General features: G+C 36.4%; 1 protein-coding gene across 1 annotated transcript in view; it reads right to left on the reverse strand.

The window, feature by feature from the left end:
- Window positions 1-21,850, reverse strand: part of LOC132142548 (protein shisa-9) — a 65,613-nt gene that overhangs the window by 42,480 nt on the left and 1,283 nt on the right. The window contains exon 2 of the mRNA XM_059552505.1: window positions 20,223-21,408. Coding sequence (XP_059408488.1) covers window positions 20,223-20,767 — 545 coding nt within the window. The 5' untranslated portion in view covers window positions 20,768-21,408. The remainder of the gene's footprint in view (window positions 1-20,222; window positions 21,409-21,850) is intronic.

Consider the following 21,850-nt stretch of genomic DNA (forward strand, 5'->3'; position numbering starts at 1 on the left):
TTTAAGTGCCAACTTACTGATTTACAAGATTTATTTTTAATTTGTTTTATTACTGCTTATTGAATTTTATAGTAATAAGTAATCAGTGCATTACGGCAATAAAAATAGAATGTGCTTCATAAATATAAAACGAATTAAGATGAATTACTGTTATTAATAATGTATGCCATTTATATTTTTATTTTGCAATCTACAAGCTCACGCATTTATGTACAGTATCTAGGACTGATGATCTAATTGGGGCTCACTTGACAATGGTAATGTAAGAAGATATTATCAAAACTCACAATTTTTAATTCATGTAAACAATACACAGAATAAGCAAACATGCAAATGTTGTTCCTTGTTTGGGTGTGTAAATAAACTATACAGTCAATCAGTTAGAGAAAACAAAAGCATAGTCAAAACATCCTGAAGGACTGTGCCAAGTTTGGTGGATTGAAAGACCCAGGAGGAATAAAACACTAGATGCATGTACAAATATATATAATATATTTGTTTGTTTTTGGAAGTCCAGGACCAGGACCAGGACATCTGTATGAGATCCTGTAGATGCACCTTCTCTGTACTCTGTACTGAATGCTGATGGAGGGAGGCTGACGACCTACTAACAGTTCATTGCTATTGATTGGATCTCCGCTGTGGAATCCAGAATATCTAAATCTACATCCCAGCATCACAATGACCTCCCGTGATCACATGACCACACGTCGCTAACATTTTATCACTGCTACTGAATAATGACTCGCGCACATACACTCCATAAATCAAAAGATAATGCACACTGCATAGAATTAGCATTTATGCCTTTCTCTTTCTTGTTCCCTGTGCTTAGCTACACCTGTCAGCTCATATCAGGTCTGTAAAACTGTAATACACTAAAATGCCCTGTGATTCACACATATACAGATAAACATTCATAGATGCTATTTGGCTGTGAATTCACATTCTTTGACTGGCACTTCAAGTCCTCAAAGTCTTACTCTTTGACGCTCAGACAAATTAATGCAGTGGCGCCCCCAGAAAATGTTAACAGGGGTGGCCAAATGAGGCCACAGTAAATTTTGGGGGTGGCACATTAAAATAAAGAAAAAAAATAAGGGTTTGCAATATAGACAAAAAGTTATATCTCTGTGAGTTCTAGGATTTTATCGATAACGATAATTACACTATTTTGCTGAGTGTTATTGTGCTGATATCTTATTTTTAATTGTGCAGACACCTGAGTTTTTTTTTTTTATCTTTACACCATTGTTTCTAAAAGTGTGCACCATATTTTAGGTCAAATACTTGCATTTGGGCTGTTACCAAGCAAATGCAATCAGTATCAACAAAATTGATCTTTGCAATGTAGATAAAACAGAGGCTGCATCTGAAGTGCCATTTAGATGTTTTTACACACTGTTTAATGCAGCTCCGTGGAATATGGAATACTTTAACCTGCAGTTACAAATGAACAAATAATGTTTTGATATTTTAAAGATAAAACATTGAAAACTGATGTTTGAAATTATTTAAAAAATGAAAAGGTTCCATTAAATGTGAAATTAAAACCGCCAATAGGTGGCAGCGAGTCACTGTTAATAAGTGAGTCATTCCGATTGAACCGAATCATTTAAACGGTTGATTCATTCAGGAACGAAACACTTTAATGTTGCTCAGACAGGGCCGGCCCTGACCAATTTGCTGCCCTAGGAAAGATTTTACCTGGCGCCCCATGCATCACAGCCCATTTCACCCTGTCATTGTGTTCATGATTTAGCATATATATATATATATATATATATATATATATATATATACACACACACACATTACAGCAGAACTGTTTCCAACACTCATAATAAAACAGAATATTAGAATGATTTCTAAAGGATCATGTGATAGACCGGATGTCACATGTGACACTGAAGAATGGAGTAATGATGCTGAAAATTCAGCTTTGCATCACAGAAATAAATGATACTTTAAAGTATAATAAATTGAAAACAAATTATTTTAAATTGTAATAATATATCACAATATTAATTTTTTTTCTGTATTTTTGATCAAATAAATGCAGGCTTGATGAGCAGAAGAAACTTCTTTCAAAAACATTAAAAATAGTAATGTTTCCAAACTTTTGGCCTGTACTGTATCCCCTGCACAACTGTAGAGTAAAACATTAATAAAAAAAGTGATAATAAAAAATGCGTCTTAAAACTGACATGATTGTACAAAATCACAGTCTGGGGACTCAGAACTCAGAACAACTGCTAACATTAAGTTTAAGGTAAAAATAACTGCCATGAAATTATAGTATCTTACTCCTATGCAATAAATTGTTCTTTCACTACATCTCTTTACCTCTGTCTTTATCCTCTTCTCTTCTTTTTGGCACTGTATCTATCGCAGACTATGCTCATTTATAATGTGTCATGTAAATTCGGCCTTCCGTCACAATCAGGAAACTTTCACCGTGTCTAGAACTGGCGCGAGCTGCCAGGCCCGTTTCTACGAGCTGTGTGTTAACAAAAGCAGTTCTGTCTACATTGGATGCGGCGTCGGGCACGCTACACAACAAATTACCAACAACTGATCGCGCGCGCTCTGTTTCTGACGCACTTCAAGCACTCGATGGATAGGGGAAGATTGAATAGCCGGACTTTTTTTTTTTTTTTTTTTTTGTTTTATTTGGTAGTATTTCGAATTAATGGTTTTTAAATAGTAGCCTATTATGAAAAATATATATATGTAAAAAAAAAAAAAAAAAAAAAAAAAAAAAAATTTACTGGTTCACTCATTCTGGCGCCCCTATGGATGAGTGGCGCCCTTAGCATTTGCCTATACCGCCTATACCGCGGGCCGGCCCTGTGCTCAGAGACGCAAAACTGTGGCTGCAGCAGGTGCTGCACTTTTTTTTCACTTCTTAAACTATTGTGAATTTACATTCTGCATTTAAATTAATAGGACCCACTGTAAATAATCCTAGGGGTGGCCGCAGGGGTGGCCAGAGTTTCCCTGGCCACCCCTTGGGGGCGCCCCTGAATTAATGCCAGAAAAATACTACGTCAACAAGCAACCGCAGACAAAAAATGCTTGGCCAAAGCATCACGAGTGCAGCCTCAAAGTAGATAGTTAAAAATGTAAAATCTCCACAACCAATTCACTTAATCTGAGTGAAACCATAAAAAATAAATGGAGGGAATAGAATTGTTTGTTAAAAGTAACATTCAAAGTAAGGTATATTATTAGGATATTTTTGATTCCATATTAACACGTTACTTGTGATACTAACAAATCTCAAAATTCAAGCAAGCAATAGAGTTTCCTTCATTCATATTGTATATTTGAATATGCATGTGGTTTTTTTTTGTTTGTTTTTTTACATTTAGATTAGCTTTGCCATCATCTAACACTCACTTAAAGTTAATCTTTACAAACACTGATAATTGGATAACAATGTTAAATGAAATCTTAAATTAATAGTTCACCCCAAAATGAACATTTGCTGAAAATGTACTCACCCTCAGACCATCCAATATGTAAACTAGTTTGTTTTTTCATGGGAACAGACTTGGAGAAGTTTAGCATTACATCATTTGCTTACTGAATGGGTGCCATCAGAAAGAGAGTCCATCAGCTGATAAAACATCACAATAATCCACAAGTAATCCAAACAATTCTAGACCATCAATTAACATCTTGCAATGTAATTTTTATTTATTATTATTATTATTATTTATCAGATGTTTGGATTCTCATTCTCATGACGGCACCCATTCACTGCAGAGGAACCATTGATGTTCATGTGATGTAATGCTACATTTCGCCAAATATGTTCTGAAAAGAAACAATGTCATTTACATCTTGGAGTAAATGTTCAACAAATTTTTATTTTGGGGTGAACTTTTCCATTAAGGATTCAAAAAATGTATGTTTATTTTCAATACTGTACATAATCATTTTAAAAATTAAATTCATAACAAAACTGGTAGCTTTTAACATTATTTAATTTAGCATGTTCTATTCTTAAATTACATAAAATTGTATTGAATTTTACCATCTGCCATTTTTTGGTCATTGGTCATAATACTTAAGTAATTATCTGCCAAAATGCTTATATAATAAGCATAATGCTTATGTTTGTTTTGGACCTAAGACATTTGTATATCACATGAATAAAACCACTTGTATAAAAGCTGGAATTATGGTATTGGTTGGCCGATACAAAAAAAAATACAAAAAAAATAGAGGAGACACATTTCACCCTAAACGTCTCACATCTTACATGTGCACACACAAGCAAATTCATGTAGCAATCAGAGAAAAGAACAGGCTGAAGCTGTACTAGCAAGACATCGTTCCCTAAGGCAATTCTCTCTCTCTCTCTCTCTCTCTCTCTCTCTCTCTCGGTCTCTCTCTCTCAACAGTCTGCCGTCAGATTAATGCAGATTAATGAAGTTTAAAGTCAACTCAAGACGTATTGGCACCCTTCATGAAACTGAGCAAATGGGATGGTTTAAATTAAACAAATACACCATGAGGCATGTTTTGGATTCAGTCATATGAGTCATGTGCTTTTAACACACACAAACACACACTTTACTGGGTAGTGCAAAACAAAGGTTTCCTGATTATTACCATCCTTACAAATAATATTTGCTAAAGCCTCTCCTGAGCAATATAAGGGCTGAGTCAACTTAAAGGTGACTGAGTTTTTTTAAATAACAAAGAGTGCGTTCACACTGTCCTTGGCCTTGAAAGTGGGGACATTCATGTATTCTTGGTCCCTTTTAAATGAGATAGGGTCTCAGTAAAGAGTATTTTGTCCACACTGTTGTTGAATATCAAATGTTAATAATAAAAAATAATAATATAAAATGTATTAGTATAACTTATTATAACTACCATTCAAAAACCTGAAGTTAGGTTAACACTTTTATTTAAAAAAAAATTATATATATATATGTAATTATATGTAAAGAAACCAAAATGTTACATGAGATGTAAATTTTAAATAAATGCTGTTATTTTGAAATCTGCAAAATGGCTAAAATGGTTTGAACACATACAATCAAACAACATTATACAACTTTACAGTTTTTACTGTTAGTATAAAGCATATCAATCATTGTGTCATCTGCATAAAACTTGAATAAGTATCTCACTGTCATGAAAACGTGAACTTTTCTCCTTTTGCATTCATTATACACAGTATAATTATATGTAATGTATGTAGTTCTTGAAATACAGTAAATATGGACTACGGTACATTTATGATACTTTTATGTTGCCTTTTTGTCATTTTGAAGCTTTAAAGCTGTCCCCATTTATTGTAATAGAATGGAAAAGTGCAACTAACAGGACTTTGCAAAAAGAAACTCAAACAGGTATGGAAAGATAAGAAGAATGTTCATTTTTTGGATGAGCTATGGTTGAGAGAAGCAAAAACCTCCACATTAAAGAGCTTCATTTCTCCTTCTCATCTCCGTCTCTCTCTGTGCTTTGCTGAGGTTGTGTTCTGATCTTTCTCATATAGACGTCCTGTGATCTCATCCCCTGTGGAACTCCATCAAAGAACTCATTTTCTCTCCTCCAGACCAACTTGTTTTGTTTTATAACGGCACGTTTCATTATGGCAGAGAGGAGAGACAGATCCACACACTCAGAGGGCGAAATGCTGGGTCATACCTCCTCGCTTTCATCTGAACAGGTCAGTTTTCATTGATTGCCTGTTTTTAAACTGGACCAGCGGGAATATTGGGTTTATATACTGCACTTAACTCAAGGACACATGCTTTTTATGAATGTGTGTAGCTCTGTGTCCTTCTATGGTTGCGTCACGTTGATTCTGGCGGCTGCATTGCTATAACTCTATAAATTGTGTTAATAACTATAGAGCTGACTGGGCTAAACTGAGAACTGCATTACAATACACATACACACACACACACACACACACACACACACACACTTTCCTAAGGGATATCAGAGAGAGGTGAGAAATAAAATGTTGGATTCAGATAAAATCCGTGAGCGATTTGAGAGTATTTACTGAGGGCAGACAGAGCTTTCAGTCTGAACGCACAAGAGCTTTGAGAATGTGTGTGCGTGTGATGAAATAAAAGTGTTAGGTAAAGAGGTAGAGAGGGAATTCTGGGATATTTTTAAAAGAGTGAGACAGAAGAGGCATACATTTTTAAATAAAGTGAGAATCGATAGGCTGTAAGCAGATTCAGGAACGACTTCAATTCAGTTTAGCGCTGTGAAAGTAAGAAAAGGTTTGTCCTTTTTCAACATGTGGTCTCTTTGATACTGGAACTTAGTGTGGACTGTATTTGTGGGTGAGGTGAGATTATTCATCCAAAAACAATGAATTTTAAATAGTTTGGGAATGGCTTTAAATCCCTTTCCAAACTCATAAGTCTCAACAACCACCCTGTTAAGGGACTCGGGCGGATCCTTTGAAGCATTTTAAAGCTGGTGACCAAACCAGACTAGTTTATTCAGGTTTATATAATATATGACATTTCTTCTAATTTGCACTTGATTTTAATTTTAGCCACCTGATGTAGTGATAAATGTTAATGTGGATCCCAAACAACAAATTAGCATTTCTATTTAACCTGTGTAAATCATTACAAAATCTACACTCCAGTTGTCGTTTGTTAAACTACATTGGCCAATATCTGTATGTTTTAAAGCATTAATCCACCCCAAAATTAAAATTGTGTCTTCATTTACCCTAAAGTTGTTCCAGTGAGTTTATGAGTTTCTTTCTTCTGTTGAACACAAAAGAAGATATTTTGAAGAATGTTGGTAAACAAACAGTTGACCAGTATCGGATAAAATTCTATGGACTTCAATGGCTTCAATCAACTCTTTGTTAACTTGAGGGTGAGTAAATGATGACGGAATTGTAATTGTAATTTCCAGTATCTCTTCAGAAATCAGAATCACTTCAGAAAGTTTATTATTGCTTTTTATTAATATCAGTGTTGAAAACAGTCGTTCCGCTTTTTCAGAATTTTTTGATGAATAACAAAGTGCAAAATAAAAGCATTTTATATTGTCATTTTTTAACAGTTTAATGCATCTTGATCCATAAAAGTTCATGCTCCCTTTAAAAACAACTTGAACTATATATATATCTATCTATATATATATATATACAGGTGCTGGTCATATAATTAGAATATCATCAAAAAGTTGATTTATTTCACTAATTCCATTCAAAAAGTGAAACTTGTATATTATTTACATTTATTACACACAGACTGATATATTTCAAATGTTTATCCCTTTTATTTTGATGATTATAACTGACAACTAAGGAAAATCCCAAATTCAGTATCTCAGAAAATTAGAATATTACTTAAGACCAATACAAAGAAAGGATTTTTAGAAATCTTGGCCTACTAAAAAGTATGAAAATGGAAAGTATGAGCATGTACAGCACTCAATACTTAGTTGGGGCTCCTTTTGCCTGAATTACTGCAGCAATGTGGCGTGGCATGGAGTCGATCAGTCTGTGGCACTGCTCAGATGTTATGAGAGCCCAGGTTGCTCTGATAGTGGCCTTCAGCTCTTCTGAATTCTTGGGTCTGGCATATCGCATCTTCCTCTTCACAATACCCCATAGATTTTCTACAGGGTTAAGGTCAGGCAAGTTTACTGGCCAATTAAGAACAGGGATACCATGGTCCTTAAACCAGGTACTGGTAGTTTTGGCACTGTGTGCAGGTGCCAAGTCCTGTTGGAAAATGAAATCTGCATCTCCATAAAGTTGATCAGCAGCAGGAAGCATGAAGTGCTCTAAAACTTCCTGGTACACGGCTGCGATGACCTTGGATCTCAGAAAACACAGTGGACCAACACCAGCAGATCACATAGCACCCCAAACCATCACTGACTGTGGAAACTTTACACTGGACCTCAAGCAACGTCGCTTGTGTGCCTCTCCTCTCTTCATCCAGACTCTGGGACCCTGATTTCCAAAGGAAATGCAAAATTTACTTTCATCAAAGAAGATAACTTTGGACCACTCAGCAGCAGTCCAGTCCTTTTTGAAGCGAGACTCTTCTGACGCTGTCTGTTGTTCAAGGGTGGCTTGACACAAGGAATGCGACGGCTGAAACCCATGTCTTGCATACGTCTCTGTGTAGTGGTTCTTGAAGCACTGACTCCAGCTGCAGTCCACTCTTTGTGAATCTCCCCCACATTTTTTTAATGGGTTTTGTTTCACAATCCTCTCCAGGGTGCGGTTATCCCTATTGCTTGTACACTATTTTATACCACATCTTTTCCTTCCCTTCGCCTCTCTATTAATGTGCTTGGACACAGAGCTCTGTGAACAGCCAGTCTCTTTTGCAATGACATTTTGTGTCAATGGTCGTCTTTTGGACAACTGTCAAGTCAGCAGTATTCCCCATGATTGTGTAGCCTACAAAACTAGACTGAGAGACCATTTGCAGGTGTTTTGAGTTAATTAACTGATTAGAGTGTGGCACCAGGTGTCTTCAATATTGAACCTTTTCACAATATTCTAATTTTCTGAGATACTGAATTTGTGATTTTCCTTAGTTGTCAGTTATAATCATCAAAATTAAAGGAAATAAACATTTAAAATATATATGTCTGTGTGTAATGAATGAATATAATATACATGAATGGAATTAGTGAAATAAATCAACTTTTTGATGATATTCTAAGTATATGACCAGCACCTGTATGTGTGTATATATATATACATATACATTTTTGTTTACATAATATCTGTGTGTGTGTGTATATTTATTATGCATATAAAAATACAAACACATGCATGTATATGTTTAAGAAAAATATGTTGGTTATATATTTAATATATATAGAGATATAAAATATAAGAATATAAATATATAAATGTATATGCATGTAAATAGTTCCAGAATATATGCTGTGCATGAGAGTTTGTATACATTATAAATATACACAGTACACACATATATTATGTAAACAAAAACTTTTATTTTGGATGTGATTAATCATGATTAATCGTTTGACAGCACTAATATATATATATATATATATATATGTATATGTATATATATGGAAAGACACTACACATTAAGCAGAACATTGTTTCTGTATGCATCTTTGCTTGTGATGTGGGCCGTTCAGCCAGAGGTAAGCAGTAAATGAAATTTTGTGCAAGCAATTTAATCCTAAATTAAGTTAATCGGCTCTACTGTCTGAAAACCAACAGCCATTTGTGGCGCGGCCGCGCAGAGAATTCCAAACACATCCACAATGGACATGTGGTTTGAGCCGAGCACTTCAATTTGGGTCAGCTTTACTTGAGCTAATGTGCTCGTGGAAGAAACACAGAAGGGTTTTTGCTCTGGGTACTGGAAGACCAGAATGTTGTTAGAACAGCTTCAGTGGACTGAATGGCTAAATAAATCCAGCGTACGCACACATTTATCACTCCCTTATGAGGATGAATGCATCACGTAGGTATTTAATCCACTTGGAAAAAAACACTCTCTCACACATGCCGGCTGACTGAACTGGTGCACACACCGCAGTGTGCAAGACGGTGCAATTAGGGGGAAATGATGAACCACTGGCGCCTTTGCTGAGTGAAGGTTTATAAAAACATCAGTCCTGCACCACTGCACCAACTGGCACAGCAACCACCCTCCTCTCTGGAACAAGACAAAACCGTACTCCACCTCCGAGATGAATGACCTGAACCTCCAGGTGGACCTGCACCTCTTCCTGTAAAGGTCAGACTGCACCTGCATGCGTTATAGAGGAGATATGAAGAATTCTGCAGGGGCTAATGTGGTTGTTCAAAACAAAACAAAAAATCTGTCTTAGGAGCATTTTTATACTTGCAATTAATATTTGTTAATGCACTTTCATTTTCAGTTTTCAATTCACAGCTTTATTTTATTTTCATATATATTGCATTATTGTGTTAATTCATATTCATTTTTAAAATATTCTTATTTAGCTTTTTTTCAGTTCTATTTGTAGCATTTTCTAAGCAAACTCTCAGTCATTTTAATAGTTTCATTTCAGATTTCAATTCTATGTTTTGTTTAAATTAATTTTTTTATATAATATTCATATTTTATTTTATTTTAGCTACAAGAAAGTGAAGTTTCATAAACTAATTTAGGGAGGAGCATGCACGAATAATTAACACAGCCAGTCCATCATTAGTGATTACACCGTTTACCAATCAGCTCAAAAGAAAAACACCTATAAACAATCACTACGTCCTACCTTCATTATCTCTCGACTTTCAGAATCTCTCCGCCACCCTGATCACGCACCTTCAGACAAGTTTCTACCCTAGCTCGGGGAGAAGAATTTGGGGGAGCACTTTGGGCTGGGCTGGACACCGAGCTCAGACCTCTCTCCCCGGACAGGCGGGGTGCCCTGGGCTCAGGAGTCTTGCCGGGCTCGGTGCTCTCTCCCCGGACGGCACACCAATAACGCATATCTTTATTTAAAGTGGTGTTAGCGCAGTGGATAAACCACATTCCTTTGGTGTGAGAGACCCGGGTTCGAATCCACTGTGAGACACCAATGTGTCCCTGAGCAAGACACTTAACCCCTAGTTGCTCCAGAGGCGTGCGAACTCTGACATATATAGCAATTGTAAGTTGCTTTGGATAAAAGCGTCAGCTAAATTAATAAATGTAATGTAATTCTAAGTAAATGTGAACTCATGAGGCTACAGATAACTCAGCCAAGTACTGTATTTTCCGGACTATAAGTCTCACTTTTTTTCAAAGTTTGGCTGGTCCTGCGACTTATAGTCAGGTGCGACTTATTTATCTAAATTAATTTGACATGAACTGAGAGAAATGAACCAAGAGACAACATTACGCTCTACAGCCGCCAGAGATGCTGCTCAGTGCTCCTGTAGTCTACACTGAGCAGCATAGAGCGCCTGTAGACGGTAATGTTTTCTCTTGGTTCTAAATAAATGCGACTTATAGTCCAGTGCGACTTATATATGTTTTTTCCTCATCATGACGTATTTTTGGACTGATGCGACTTATACTCAGGTGCGACTTGTAGTCCGAAAAATACGGTAGTCAGAGTTGAAAAACCACAGGCATTTTTTTGTGGTTGTTGATATTTTTTTCAATGACTGCGATTACTGTATATGCATCAGATGGATGTTTCTTTTCAGCATCTCACGCCATGAACATTGTTTTTGAGGCAGTGAATCAAGTTACAAAATAGAACGCATTTCAATACCCCATTTTGTATGAAAGTATGATCCTTCTTTCCTTAATTCTACTAGATTCATCAGTCAAATAAACAATATACATTTCCCTCTCTCTGCCACTTCTCATGCCGAGTCCTTCCTCCACTCTCTCGTCTATCTCCCTCATCTTCCCATCGACTGTAGATGTCTCCAGCGTGTATAGCTTGATTGACAGGACAGAGATCAAGATAAATATCTGTCCAATCCCTATCCCACACCCCCTGGTCTCAATCAGGTCCTCTCTTGTGCTCGGCCTTGACAATCCCCCACACCCAATCCCACCATCCCCCCTGGAACAAGTCTGTTCAGGATGACTGAGCAGCGCTGAGCCTTTGAAATGAGGGATGAGACATGGAAAAGAAAATAAACGTTCCTCATGCAGGGCTTCAGCTCTGAGCAGTTCATTGGTGATACTTATCACTGCACTGTTTTGTGTTTTCGCTGTCTCTTTTTTATGTGGGATTAACAGGAAATGTGCAGCAGTGATTCAGGATCAAGGTGAGAGAGAGAGAGAGAGAGAGGGAGAGAGAGCGAGAAGGTAAAGTACTCAATTGCTGAAACAAATTGCAAATTAGCCATCGACTTTCCATCAATGTGATTAAGACACAAAGCACATTCACAAACACACAACTCAAAGCCAAAACACACTTGTGCCATTTTACATTCTAAATACGACCTCTGTTTAGATTATTTTCTACAGCAAATTCAGAATTTCTTGTGAGAGGAGCAAATGGGGTAATTTTGCAGCAACAAGTTGTTTTAAGTCACATTGGAAGAATAATTACTGCACAACACCAGATAAGGATTTCCTACAAATATACAAAAATACAATTATGTTGAGCAGAAATCCAATGAGATTTCACTGGAAGCAGGGCTACCAATGCTTGAAAAACTGACGACATGCATTTCTTATCCTAATTAACCATTTTTACTGGATCTGACCATATTTTTGTATAAGTCTAGTCAGGTTGATTCAGGCATTTCAAATATTTTTTACATAAAACAAGTTGCATGCTAAGCCGATATTGCAATTGAGGAAAATGGTTTCATAGTTTGAGAAATAAATCATAGCTAAGCCAAATCATGACATTTTTCTTTTCAGGGTGCTAAATATCTGTGCATGCAAATGAGAATAAGATGAAGGCAGTCTCAGAATGCTCCATTGGTTGTATGTTGTTGTTGTTGAGTATAGCAGCATTAACTTAGCTACGTTAATATCAAACTCTATTGGATTTAAGTGTATGTTGGGTCTTCCAGGACTCTGATTTGTGTTGTGTGTATGCTAGCACCATTGTGAGCTTCAATTTCAGTCAAAATGCTCACTATGTAGACAGCGAGGCAGTTCATTAGACTTTAAAACAGAGTTTGTATGATTACTGTGTGTGTGTGTGTGTGTGTGTGTGTGTGTGTGTGTGTGTGTGTGTGTGTGTGTGTGTGTGTTTGTGTGTGTGTGTGTTTTAAGTTTGCTGTTCATTAGCTATATTACAATGGTGGGAAATGAGATGCATTTAAGTGATGTCACAAACTGTGCCCGGGGTGTATTCAATATCACCCCACGTTATGCAATGCTGTAAAATGACTGTATGTGTTGTGTGTGTGTTACCATTAAACAGTGGGGGATCACAAATACGCTCTGTGTGTGGTGGAAGCCAAAAACAAAACACACACACACACACACACACCACAGGCATCTACAGCTTTTTAAACTGAAGTCAGCATGATTCAGTGTGTCCATTTCACGTGTACTGTATGCATGAAAAGGAGATTTACATTTTGAGGCCAAATTATTTTACAGTGTGCAGGTGCAAAAAGCCTCCTTTTGTTTGTTTTTGTCGAGATATTTTTTTTTTTTTTACTGAATGGAAAGAGAAATGCTGCAAAACATGCAAAAACAACACAATTATCATATTGCAGAAATGTCACCACTGGCATGTTTTTCCAAATGTGCCTGGGTTGCCCAGTCTTCATTTACATTCATTATATAGAAAAGAGTAGCAGGATGTTCTTGCAGTAGTTTTTCTCTATAGAATAACAAAATTCTCTATAAAAAAGTCATGTGAGAATAAAACAACATGAGGGTAAGAACACAATGACACCATTTTATTTTTGGCTGAACTGTCCCTTTAAGTAATGTCTTTCTGCCGTTAGACTAGTTTGTCTTCTGACATCATTTTTTTGATGTTGCCCCTGCAAAACACATCATTTTTTGCTTTTAGCCTTTACTCCTCGTGGTATTTAAGTCAAAATGAAATCTCGGGCAGAGCAGTATCCTGCGGTGAAGCTCTGTAATCGGTGTCTAATCCATCTGTAGTGGCAGCATCCATCACTGACATCTTTGCTCTTGAGCTAAGGGAAGCAGTTTTCTCGAGGAATTGCAACAATCATGGGTGCAATGGTCCATTTAGTAGCTCAATCTTCAATGAAGCAGAACAGGACGACCGTGAGATGGGCTATTGGTTTGTCAAAGGGGCTAAAGTGAGGTTAGGGGCGCAGTTTTTAATGATAGATACACTCAATAAAACTGACAGGAAATTATGAGTAGATGAGACTTTCCCATTTTCTGTCACCCGCATGAGCTCCACGACTCAATGTGTCCATGCATGCAGAGAAACTGACAGGTCACGTCTTCAACAAGGAGACTGGGGCTAGTTGCCCCACTTTTTGCTCTACTGAACGTTTCTTAGTATAGGTTTATATTTCACAGTCAATTTCTGTATAAACAAAAGTTTTGTCTCCAAAAAAAAAAAAATAATAATAATAATAAAGGAATATTTCCACCATTATTGACCAGGAAAAAAAGTAAAAAAGACATATAGATCATACCAACCTATAGTGGGGAAAGATGTCACACAGGGAAATGCTAATAGGCTATATAATATGTTCTAAGCTAAATTATTAAGCACAAAAATAGCAAAACATTGTTTAAGCAAGCAGATATTGTAAAATTAAAAAAAAAAAAAAAAAAAAACACTGCCATACCTGACATAGTACCGAATATGAAAAATAACCTTTAGAGTTATTTACAATTGACAATAAAGCAGACTTTGACTTTGACTTTGATTTACTATTATCATTTTTAATAATATTTTGAATTAGCTTTCAATTTTATATTTTCATTTAAAGTTTACATTTTAAGTTGAATTAATTATTTAATGTTTAATTTTGTGTGCTTGTTGTCTTTTTTAAATATTACTATTAATGTTTAATCTATTTTTATTTCAGTTTTAGTAATTATTTATTCATTAACTTATTTCAGTTAGTTGCCAGGGCAAGAAATCTTTGCTTTTTTTTATTTATTCATTGCAAGGTTTTCATCTAATATTATGTGTGATTATAATAGAATTATTAATAGAATTAATGGCACAGCTAGTAAAAGTCTTATGATAATGGAATTGATCTTAAGATGACTTTACAGCAGATATTTCAAACCAACACACAAAGTCACTGTTTAAATAGAAAACACACAATTGGACCTGTGTAATTGGTCCTTTGACTCAAAATCTTGAGATATAGTGCTTCTGACAACTTCCTTGCGTCACAACAAGCCCCCCGGTCTCCTCTATATATAGACCTATATATATATATATAACATTTTATTTTATTTTTTTTCTTTAGAGATGCTTTCCAAGACAGACAATGACTAATCAAACTATGTTCTCACACAGGAAACAATATCACAATGACACTGATGAGGCTGTGCTACAGTTAAATGGGAAGCTAATTACTGGTAAAGACAACATTGTTCACCATTAAATGTATGCAGTGAGTGGGATTTCAAAACCAAACATGCCATTGCAATTACCCACTTGTTAGTGTTAACATGCTAACAATAAGTGTAACTAGGGGGGAAATTACAAAACATAGCATTTTTTGCTAACAATTAGCCTACCCCAAGGAGATACTAAGTTTTACACCAACAAATAATGTAAGCTAATGGGATACTAGTTAGCAACATGAATTAGCACGTTATGGAGGGCAAGAAGGTTTATTAGGAATAAAACAACACAAATGTGTTTACTAGAAAGTTTCTAAAAAAGGTAAACAGATGTATTAGCATATGCATGATTTGTTGTTGATGGAAATTTATGAATTGGCAGAGTAATTAGCAAAATCCTCAGGAGGTGGAAATATGTTTAGCATTACAAATAATGGAGGAATCAAGACTTCAGAATTGTTTTTATATAAAAATTCCATACATTTTACCATTAATTTCAGCTTTTGTGAGGACGCAAATATGTAATAATTTTATAGATTACATTTCTATTCTTTTTTTCTGAGCCCGCTTTTTTTTTTTGCACTTAAATTTTTTTTTATTTATTCTCATTACACTGCCAAATGTGTCAAGAGTCATTCTGCATCAGTTCTCATAATTTCAGCATTTTCTTTCCTTTTGAGAAGCTGTGAAAAACACCCGGGAGTCTTTGACCTGTGGCTAAGTGAAGTGCAGCAGGTTTCATTGTAGGCTATTCATGAGGTTTGTACAGAAGGACCTGTGAGACGTCTCCCACTGGTTTCTGCTCGCCTTGGTGGACTCACTGTGGAGCTCAGTTTGTTTGTCTGGCGCATTAATAGTTCCAGGGCCAGCTTTGGGAATCAGCTCTATCAGAAGTCGTAATGCATTTTTAATGGGGCACCACTGTATTCTGTGGGCCCTGTCTGCTGGCTAGTAAAGCTGAATATAGACTAGCAAACAAACTCTATGAAATCAGAGAAAGAGAAATCTGTGGTGAGGTTTATCCGTAAAATGAACCACAAGTTCTTCAAATGTACACATCCATGAGAGATCCATATATTAATTTTGGAGGACTCTTAACCCTATGAACCCTATTAAACCCTATACATAATTTTGAGATGGAACAGTTTATTTGGCATGTGTGTTTTTCGATAAGTATCATAGATCAGACTTTTATGGCTCATATAGGAATATATGAAGGTCACACTCAAGAATGAAAAAGCTTGGAGGCCTGAACTAGGCAAAAATATGCAATTTGGTGCAGCTGATAATATTTATATGGCCAAAATATTGAGATTAAATTCTTTAAAGTTTGTAATCAATGAGATTTAAAGCAGACTACTTACACATAAAATGCATTTAAACAAGTTGTTGCTCTATATCTCCCAATAATATGTCTTACCAAGATGACATTTAATGGGAGTTTAGTTCATAGTTCACCCAAAAATTAAAATTTGTCATCAATTACTCACCCTCATGTCGTTCCAAACCTGTATGGGTTTCTTTTGTATACTGAACATAAAAGAAGATATTTTGAAGAATGCTGCTAATCAATCCCCATTGACTTCCAATGTATTTTGGTATTTTATTTTGGATGTCAGTGGGGACCAACAAATGTTTGGTTCTTCAAAATTCTTCGAAAATAATTTATTTTGTGTTCGGCATTCCTCAAAGGACTAATGTATCAAATTTGAAATTCACATTTTAATCATTTGTATCAAATAGATGTATGGATAATAATGTAAACCTAAGTTGATTCAGTCCAGTAAATGTTTTTATTTTTCTGTTTACTTTACATTATTAAAAAATAAAACAGTAAAGATTTCAAATAGATATGGGAACCATGACCTCATCATTTTTGGAATTGTACTAATAGGCTTTTTGCTTGCCAAAGAAGTATAAGCTTCATATGACTGAAGGCATGTAGTAAATTGTGTGCAAAAGGTTTTTCAGCATTTTTATAACATGTTTATAATTTATCAAATGATACAGTAGGCTTTATGAGCCCTCCAAAAATTGGCCAATGTAAAAGCATATAATTATGATAATATAATGAATTATCTGTGATTTATATGTCACTCACAAATTTTTTTTTAGAATGCACAGCTACTTTGGAATTGAAGAAGACACACTTCAGAACCAGATGGTGTAATTATGACATCAACCAGCAGGGGTTAACTGGACCATGCTAACCATGCAGACAAACCTTCAACCCTTTTCTTTGACCTGGCGGAAACAGAGATTTTGACCAGGACGTGGAGGCTGAAAGTGAAGTTCATCTTCAAAAGAAAGCATTGCAACATAGCCCACTGGTAATAATTTTTTTCAAATTAACCAATATTTGCTAACTCCTGGCAACATGGTGCATGTATTAGAAAGCAGGCATCTTGGTGTTTACTGAGGACACACTCATTAAAAACTTTACAAGTTACTGCCCTTACTTGTGTCCTTCTTGTGCTCTTTCTTTTCTCCCAGCCTCTCAATGGGAAGCATTATTTGCCTGTTCACACATTTTAGACATTAAAAAAACATTACAGAGCCACTTCCATTGTTGCCTGGATGATCATGTAATAGAGGCACTCGGCACAGATGTACGATGTTTACTTCGTAAGCACACAAATGCTCTCCAAAAGACTCTCTGGCTCCCCGTTTACTAACTTTGTCTTAGTAAAACTTGGTATGTCTGACCAAGAGACGTGTCAAGCATGCAAATAAAGATTATGTAAGTAGAAAGCAGAGCACTCGCACAGTCCAGCCATCACTCGAGTAGTGGCAGAAAAAGCATCATTTTATGCTGAACTGAATTGATTTTACACATGAAAAACAAACCCACACCAGCGAACACAGTTTGCAAGCGCACTCAGACGCAATACACCCTTCAAATACACCAAAGGTAATTATGAAAGGTCAGATTATGCATAAAAACATAAAACCTGAACGTCTCAAGCCGGCACGGTTAGTTTGCTCAGTGCGCACACTCAAATGAAGCACGTCATTTGGGTTTCTAGACATTTCACCAGTCATTAGTCACTGTTCTGACCCTGTGATTTTATAAGGTCAGTGGCATAGGATGGGTTTTGTGTATGTGTGTGCGAGCACGTTGGTCTCTATACTGGCCCATGTTTGTGTTGGTGAATCCAGTCATGTTGGCCTCATTGGATTTCTCAGAGCTGGTCAATACAATCACTCTCTTTCTCTCCTCAGTGTGCCTCTGTGTTTCATCCCAACAGACACTGGATATGTTTAGTTGCGCCATTATAACACAAACTATTCACTGCTTTTGGCACCCATTTATCGAGCCTCATTAAGCTTTCCTATGATAAATCGTGTTAAATTAAAAAGCTGGCTATACACTTCACTAGCTTGCCCTTCTTACACTGCGTTTGTCATTGTGTGCATCTCAAACCTATCATTACCAACAGAAACTCTTATCAATTTTAATACATTTAGAAATGCATCTCTGCCATGTGATTTTTTTTTATTATTGCTTCACAAAGCATAAGAGATTTGTTTTTATCCACCCGCTAAAATCAGCATCAGATGGATAATCTATCATTCATTCTCTCTCGCGCGCGCTTTCTATCTCGGGCATGGCATGCTTCCAGCTCTTATCAATAGCCCTCATTAAATCATGGTGGTGTCTGTCTGCCATGCCACATTACGGATGAGAGACAGATAGCTGGACTGACGTCCCACTCTTACAGCCCCGGAGGACAGCGCTACGCTTCCCCGTGCTGAAGAGAGACCAAAGTGTCAACTTTATTTACATTATGATGGTGTTGAGTGCATTAAAATAGTTTTCTTTTCTTTCTTTTTTTTCCACAAACGTCATATAGTCAGAACACATAGTAGAGGAGTACCAAAAATATAAATGTTTCATTTTGCTTCTTCTTTTGAACTGATCGCAGCTCGTACTGTACAGTTCCACCCAAACAAAAGCCAAGCTTTGAGAAATCAACATGAATGTATGTTAGAAATATCAGTAGGAAGAGAAATACAGTAGGAAGCAGAAGCCTGAACCCACACTTTTTTATAGAGTTTAAAATCTATAAAAGTTTTGATAGATTTGATACAATTAAAGTTTCTATTTAAAAAAATCTAAATTATATCAGATTTAGCACTATTTCTAGGTTACTAATCAAATAAGGTAATTTGTGACACTTATGTGACTCTTTGTACAGATGGTCAGATGTTCTTTCTTCCACTGGAGCACAAATATACTCTTAGGGTTGTCTTAAATGATGCTGGGGAACATATGAGCTCGAGAACTCCTATCAATAAAGAATATACAAAGTACTAAGATATTGTTTCTATTTGTTATTCTAACAATATAATCTGTAATCATAGTAGCTTTTACACCCGTGGTCTCAGTTGTTTGGCCCCCTCTTTAAGTCTTTGTTGGTTCTTTGCAACACCTTAATATTCATCTTTTGTCTCATCAATAATAATATAAGGTTCTATAAGGTTCTTAAAAAACAAGCTGGAGCTTGAGCTGGATTTAGCCTATGATTTTTTTAGGTAAAAAAAAATTGTTACATTATAAATTCTTCAGATTGGATTCTGAGTTCTTCAAAACATAAACATATATAGTTTTCTAAAGAATAAACGTTCCACATTGGGGTTTCACAGCAGTGCCATAGAAGAACCGTTCCCCAAAGAACATTTCTTCATTTCACTTCATTTCACTTCATTTCATTTCTGTCAAGAACTGTTCAGTAATCTGCAGAACCTCATACAAGCCAACAAGAAACAGCTCTTATGGTTCTTCATGGAACCATATGAATGTAAAAAAAAAAAAAAAAAAAAAAAAAAAACATTACTTAAAAAAAATCTTATTTTTAAGAATGTAGATGACAAAAATGTCTTTGTGGAACTCAAAATGTTTCTCCTATGGTTGTACAGAGCTAGTCTGCAAATACAGACAAACAAATAGAGACTTTGGTCTAACTCTAAGTCTCCTACTCAGCAGATTTTTCTGCTGAGAAAAAGCCACTCATATGTGTTTCTTCTACAATTTCTGAAGAAAACTCAAACATTGCTCAGATCTGCCAAGATGCAGAAGACTACTATAAAAACTCAGACCAAAAGGCTTTATCTTTACATACATTTCATACATTTACTGAATGTCAAAGATTCAAATTTTTAAGTCTCTTCAGTAATTATAAGAAGCAAAATCTAATGCAAAGTTGATACTTAAATGAGACATCTCTGAGAATCGAATTAACTCCCACTCACCTGGAGTTTGTCATGTCCGTCTGTCCTCCTTGACTTTTTTCCAGGCCCAGTTTGGTGAAGATCCCAACCAGCACCATGATGGCCACCACTCCGCATATTATGTACACGATCATGGTAGTGCGGTCTCGATCCGGTTCCTCCTGGACATCGGTCACTGGAGCCGCCGGCTTGCCTGTGTTGGCCCACACCGGCGTGTCGTAATTGGAACAAGACGTCTGGTCCAGACTGTGAACCTTGAACTGGCAGCAAAATCGGTAGTAGCAGGAGCCACAGCAGAACAGGTAGATTCCTGCATTACAATTAAACGGAGGATCCCACTGGCCCATTACATCATAGTAACCCCAACAGCGGCTGCCAGCCACTGGGGTTTCATCTGCGTCTGATCCCGGGGTTGCGAGTGTGACCTCCGGGGCACCAGACGGAGCAGCCGTCCGATTTGTGGCTTGTTCACCTGTGCTGGCGGTGTTGGATTTTTGACCGTAAGAAATGTAGCTCAACAGTAAAACGGCAGTCAACACATTCAAAAACAGGTGTGAGGCAGCCATGATCCTCTTTGAGTAATCCCACAATGCGTATCCAAGAATGCAACAGCGTCACTGGGTACAATTAAACCAACAGAGTTTACTTAATGTGAACCAAGAAAGCAAGTTTACTGAGCAAAGAGTTCAAGTTTAGAGCAGGTTTAATGCTGACTTGTTGTCCGGCTCCTAAACGGCAAGCTGATACAGGGAATGCAGCCCTCATCAGGGAACGAGACGGAGAGCTTTCCACGCCACTTCAGCACACAACGTGCTCTTCTTTGTCATCACTACAGGGAGAGAGCGAGAGCGAGCAAGATTCCTCCCCTTTGGAGAGACTCCAGCTTCGAAGATCTAACCTTGAGACAAACTGTTTCGTGGCCCGAGAAAAAAACACAAAAAAACAGCACTTAGTAGAATTCCGATTCAGAAGCCTGAAGAAATGACACTGTTGGAATCAAGCCTTATACGTGATCTTTGTCCCACTGAACACTGCGTGATGCCAGCGAGGAAGAGATGCCTCACGCTACAGTTCGGAGGTATTCCACAAGTCATTCTCAGTGTTTTACACTGTACTGTTCTCTCAAATGAATATCTGTTGTTCTTTAGTCCTCCTGATGCTTTTGTTTTCACAATCAAGGTGTCTTCCTTCTGCTCAGTTCTGTCCCCTGTGACAAAACACCAAACATACTGTCATAAACTCCCCTTTTCAGTCCAAAAAAGATTATGCGAAGATGTTCATGTAACAGTTATTGATAAGTAATAAACATATAATATACTATAAATATATATGTATAAGTCTGAATATATAAATGTATACTATAACTATATGCTTTTGGGTCAAAATATATTTCATGCATTGCCACCCAAATATTTTTGCTGACAGTTCTGAATACATAAATGTTAATTGCAATATATACTGTAGTTTTAAGTATAAATATATAGATAGGTAGATAAAATATAAATTAGATATAATGATTAATGATTGTAATCATAAAACCGTAAAAAAAAATATATACGTAAAATGGACACTTTAAAAATAAAATATTTTGGTATAAATACAACGTGTTGGACCTTTTAAAGATGCGTGTGCTAAGATCTTAGATCAGA

Source organism: Carassius carassius, chromosome 1 (assembly GCF_963082965.1).
Source record: "Carassius carassius chromosome 1, fCarCar2.1, whole genome shotgun sequence".
NCBI classification, from domain to species: Eukaryota; Metazoa; Chordata; class Actinopteri; order Cypriniformes; family Cyprinidae; genus Carassius; species Carassius carassius.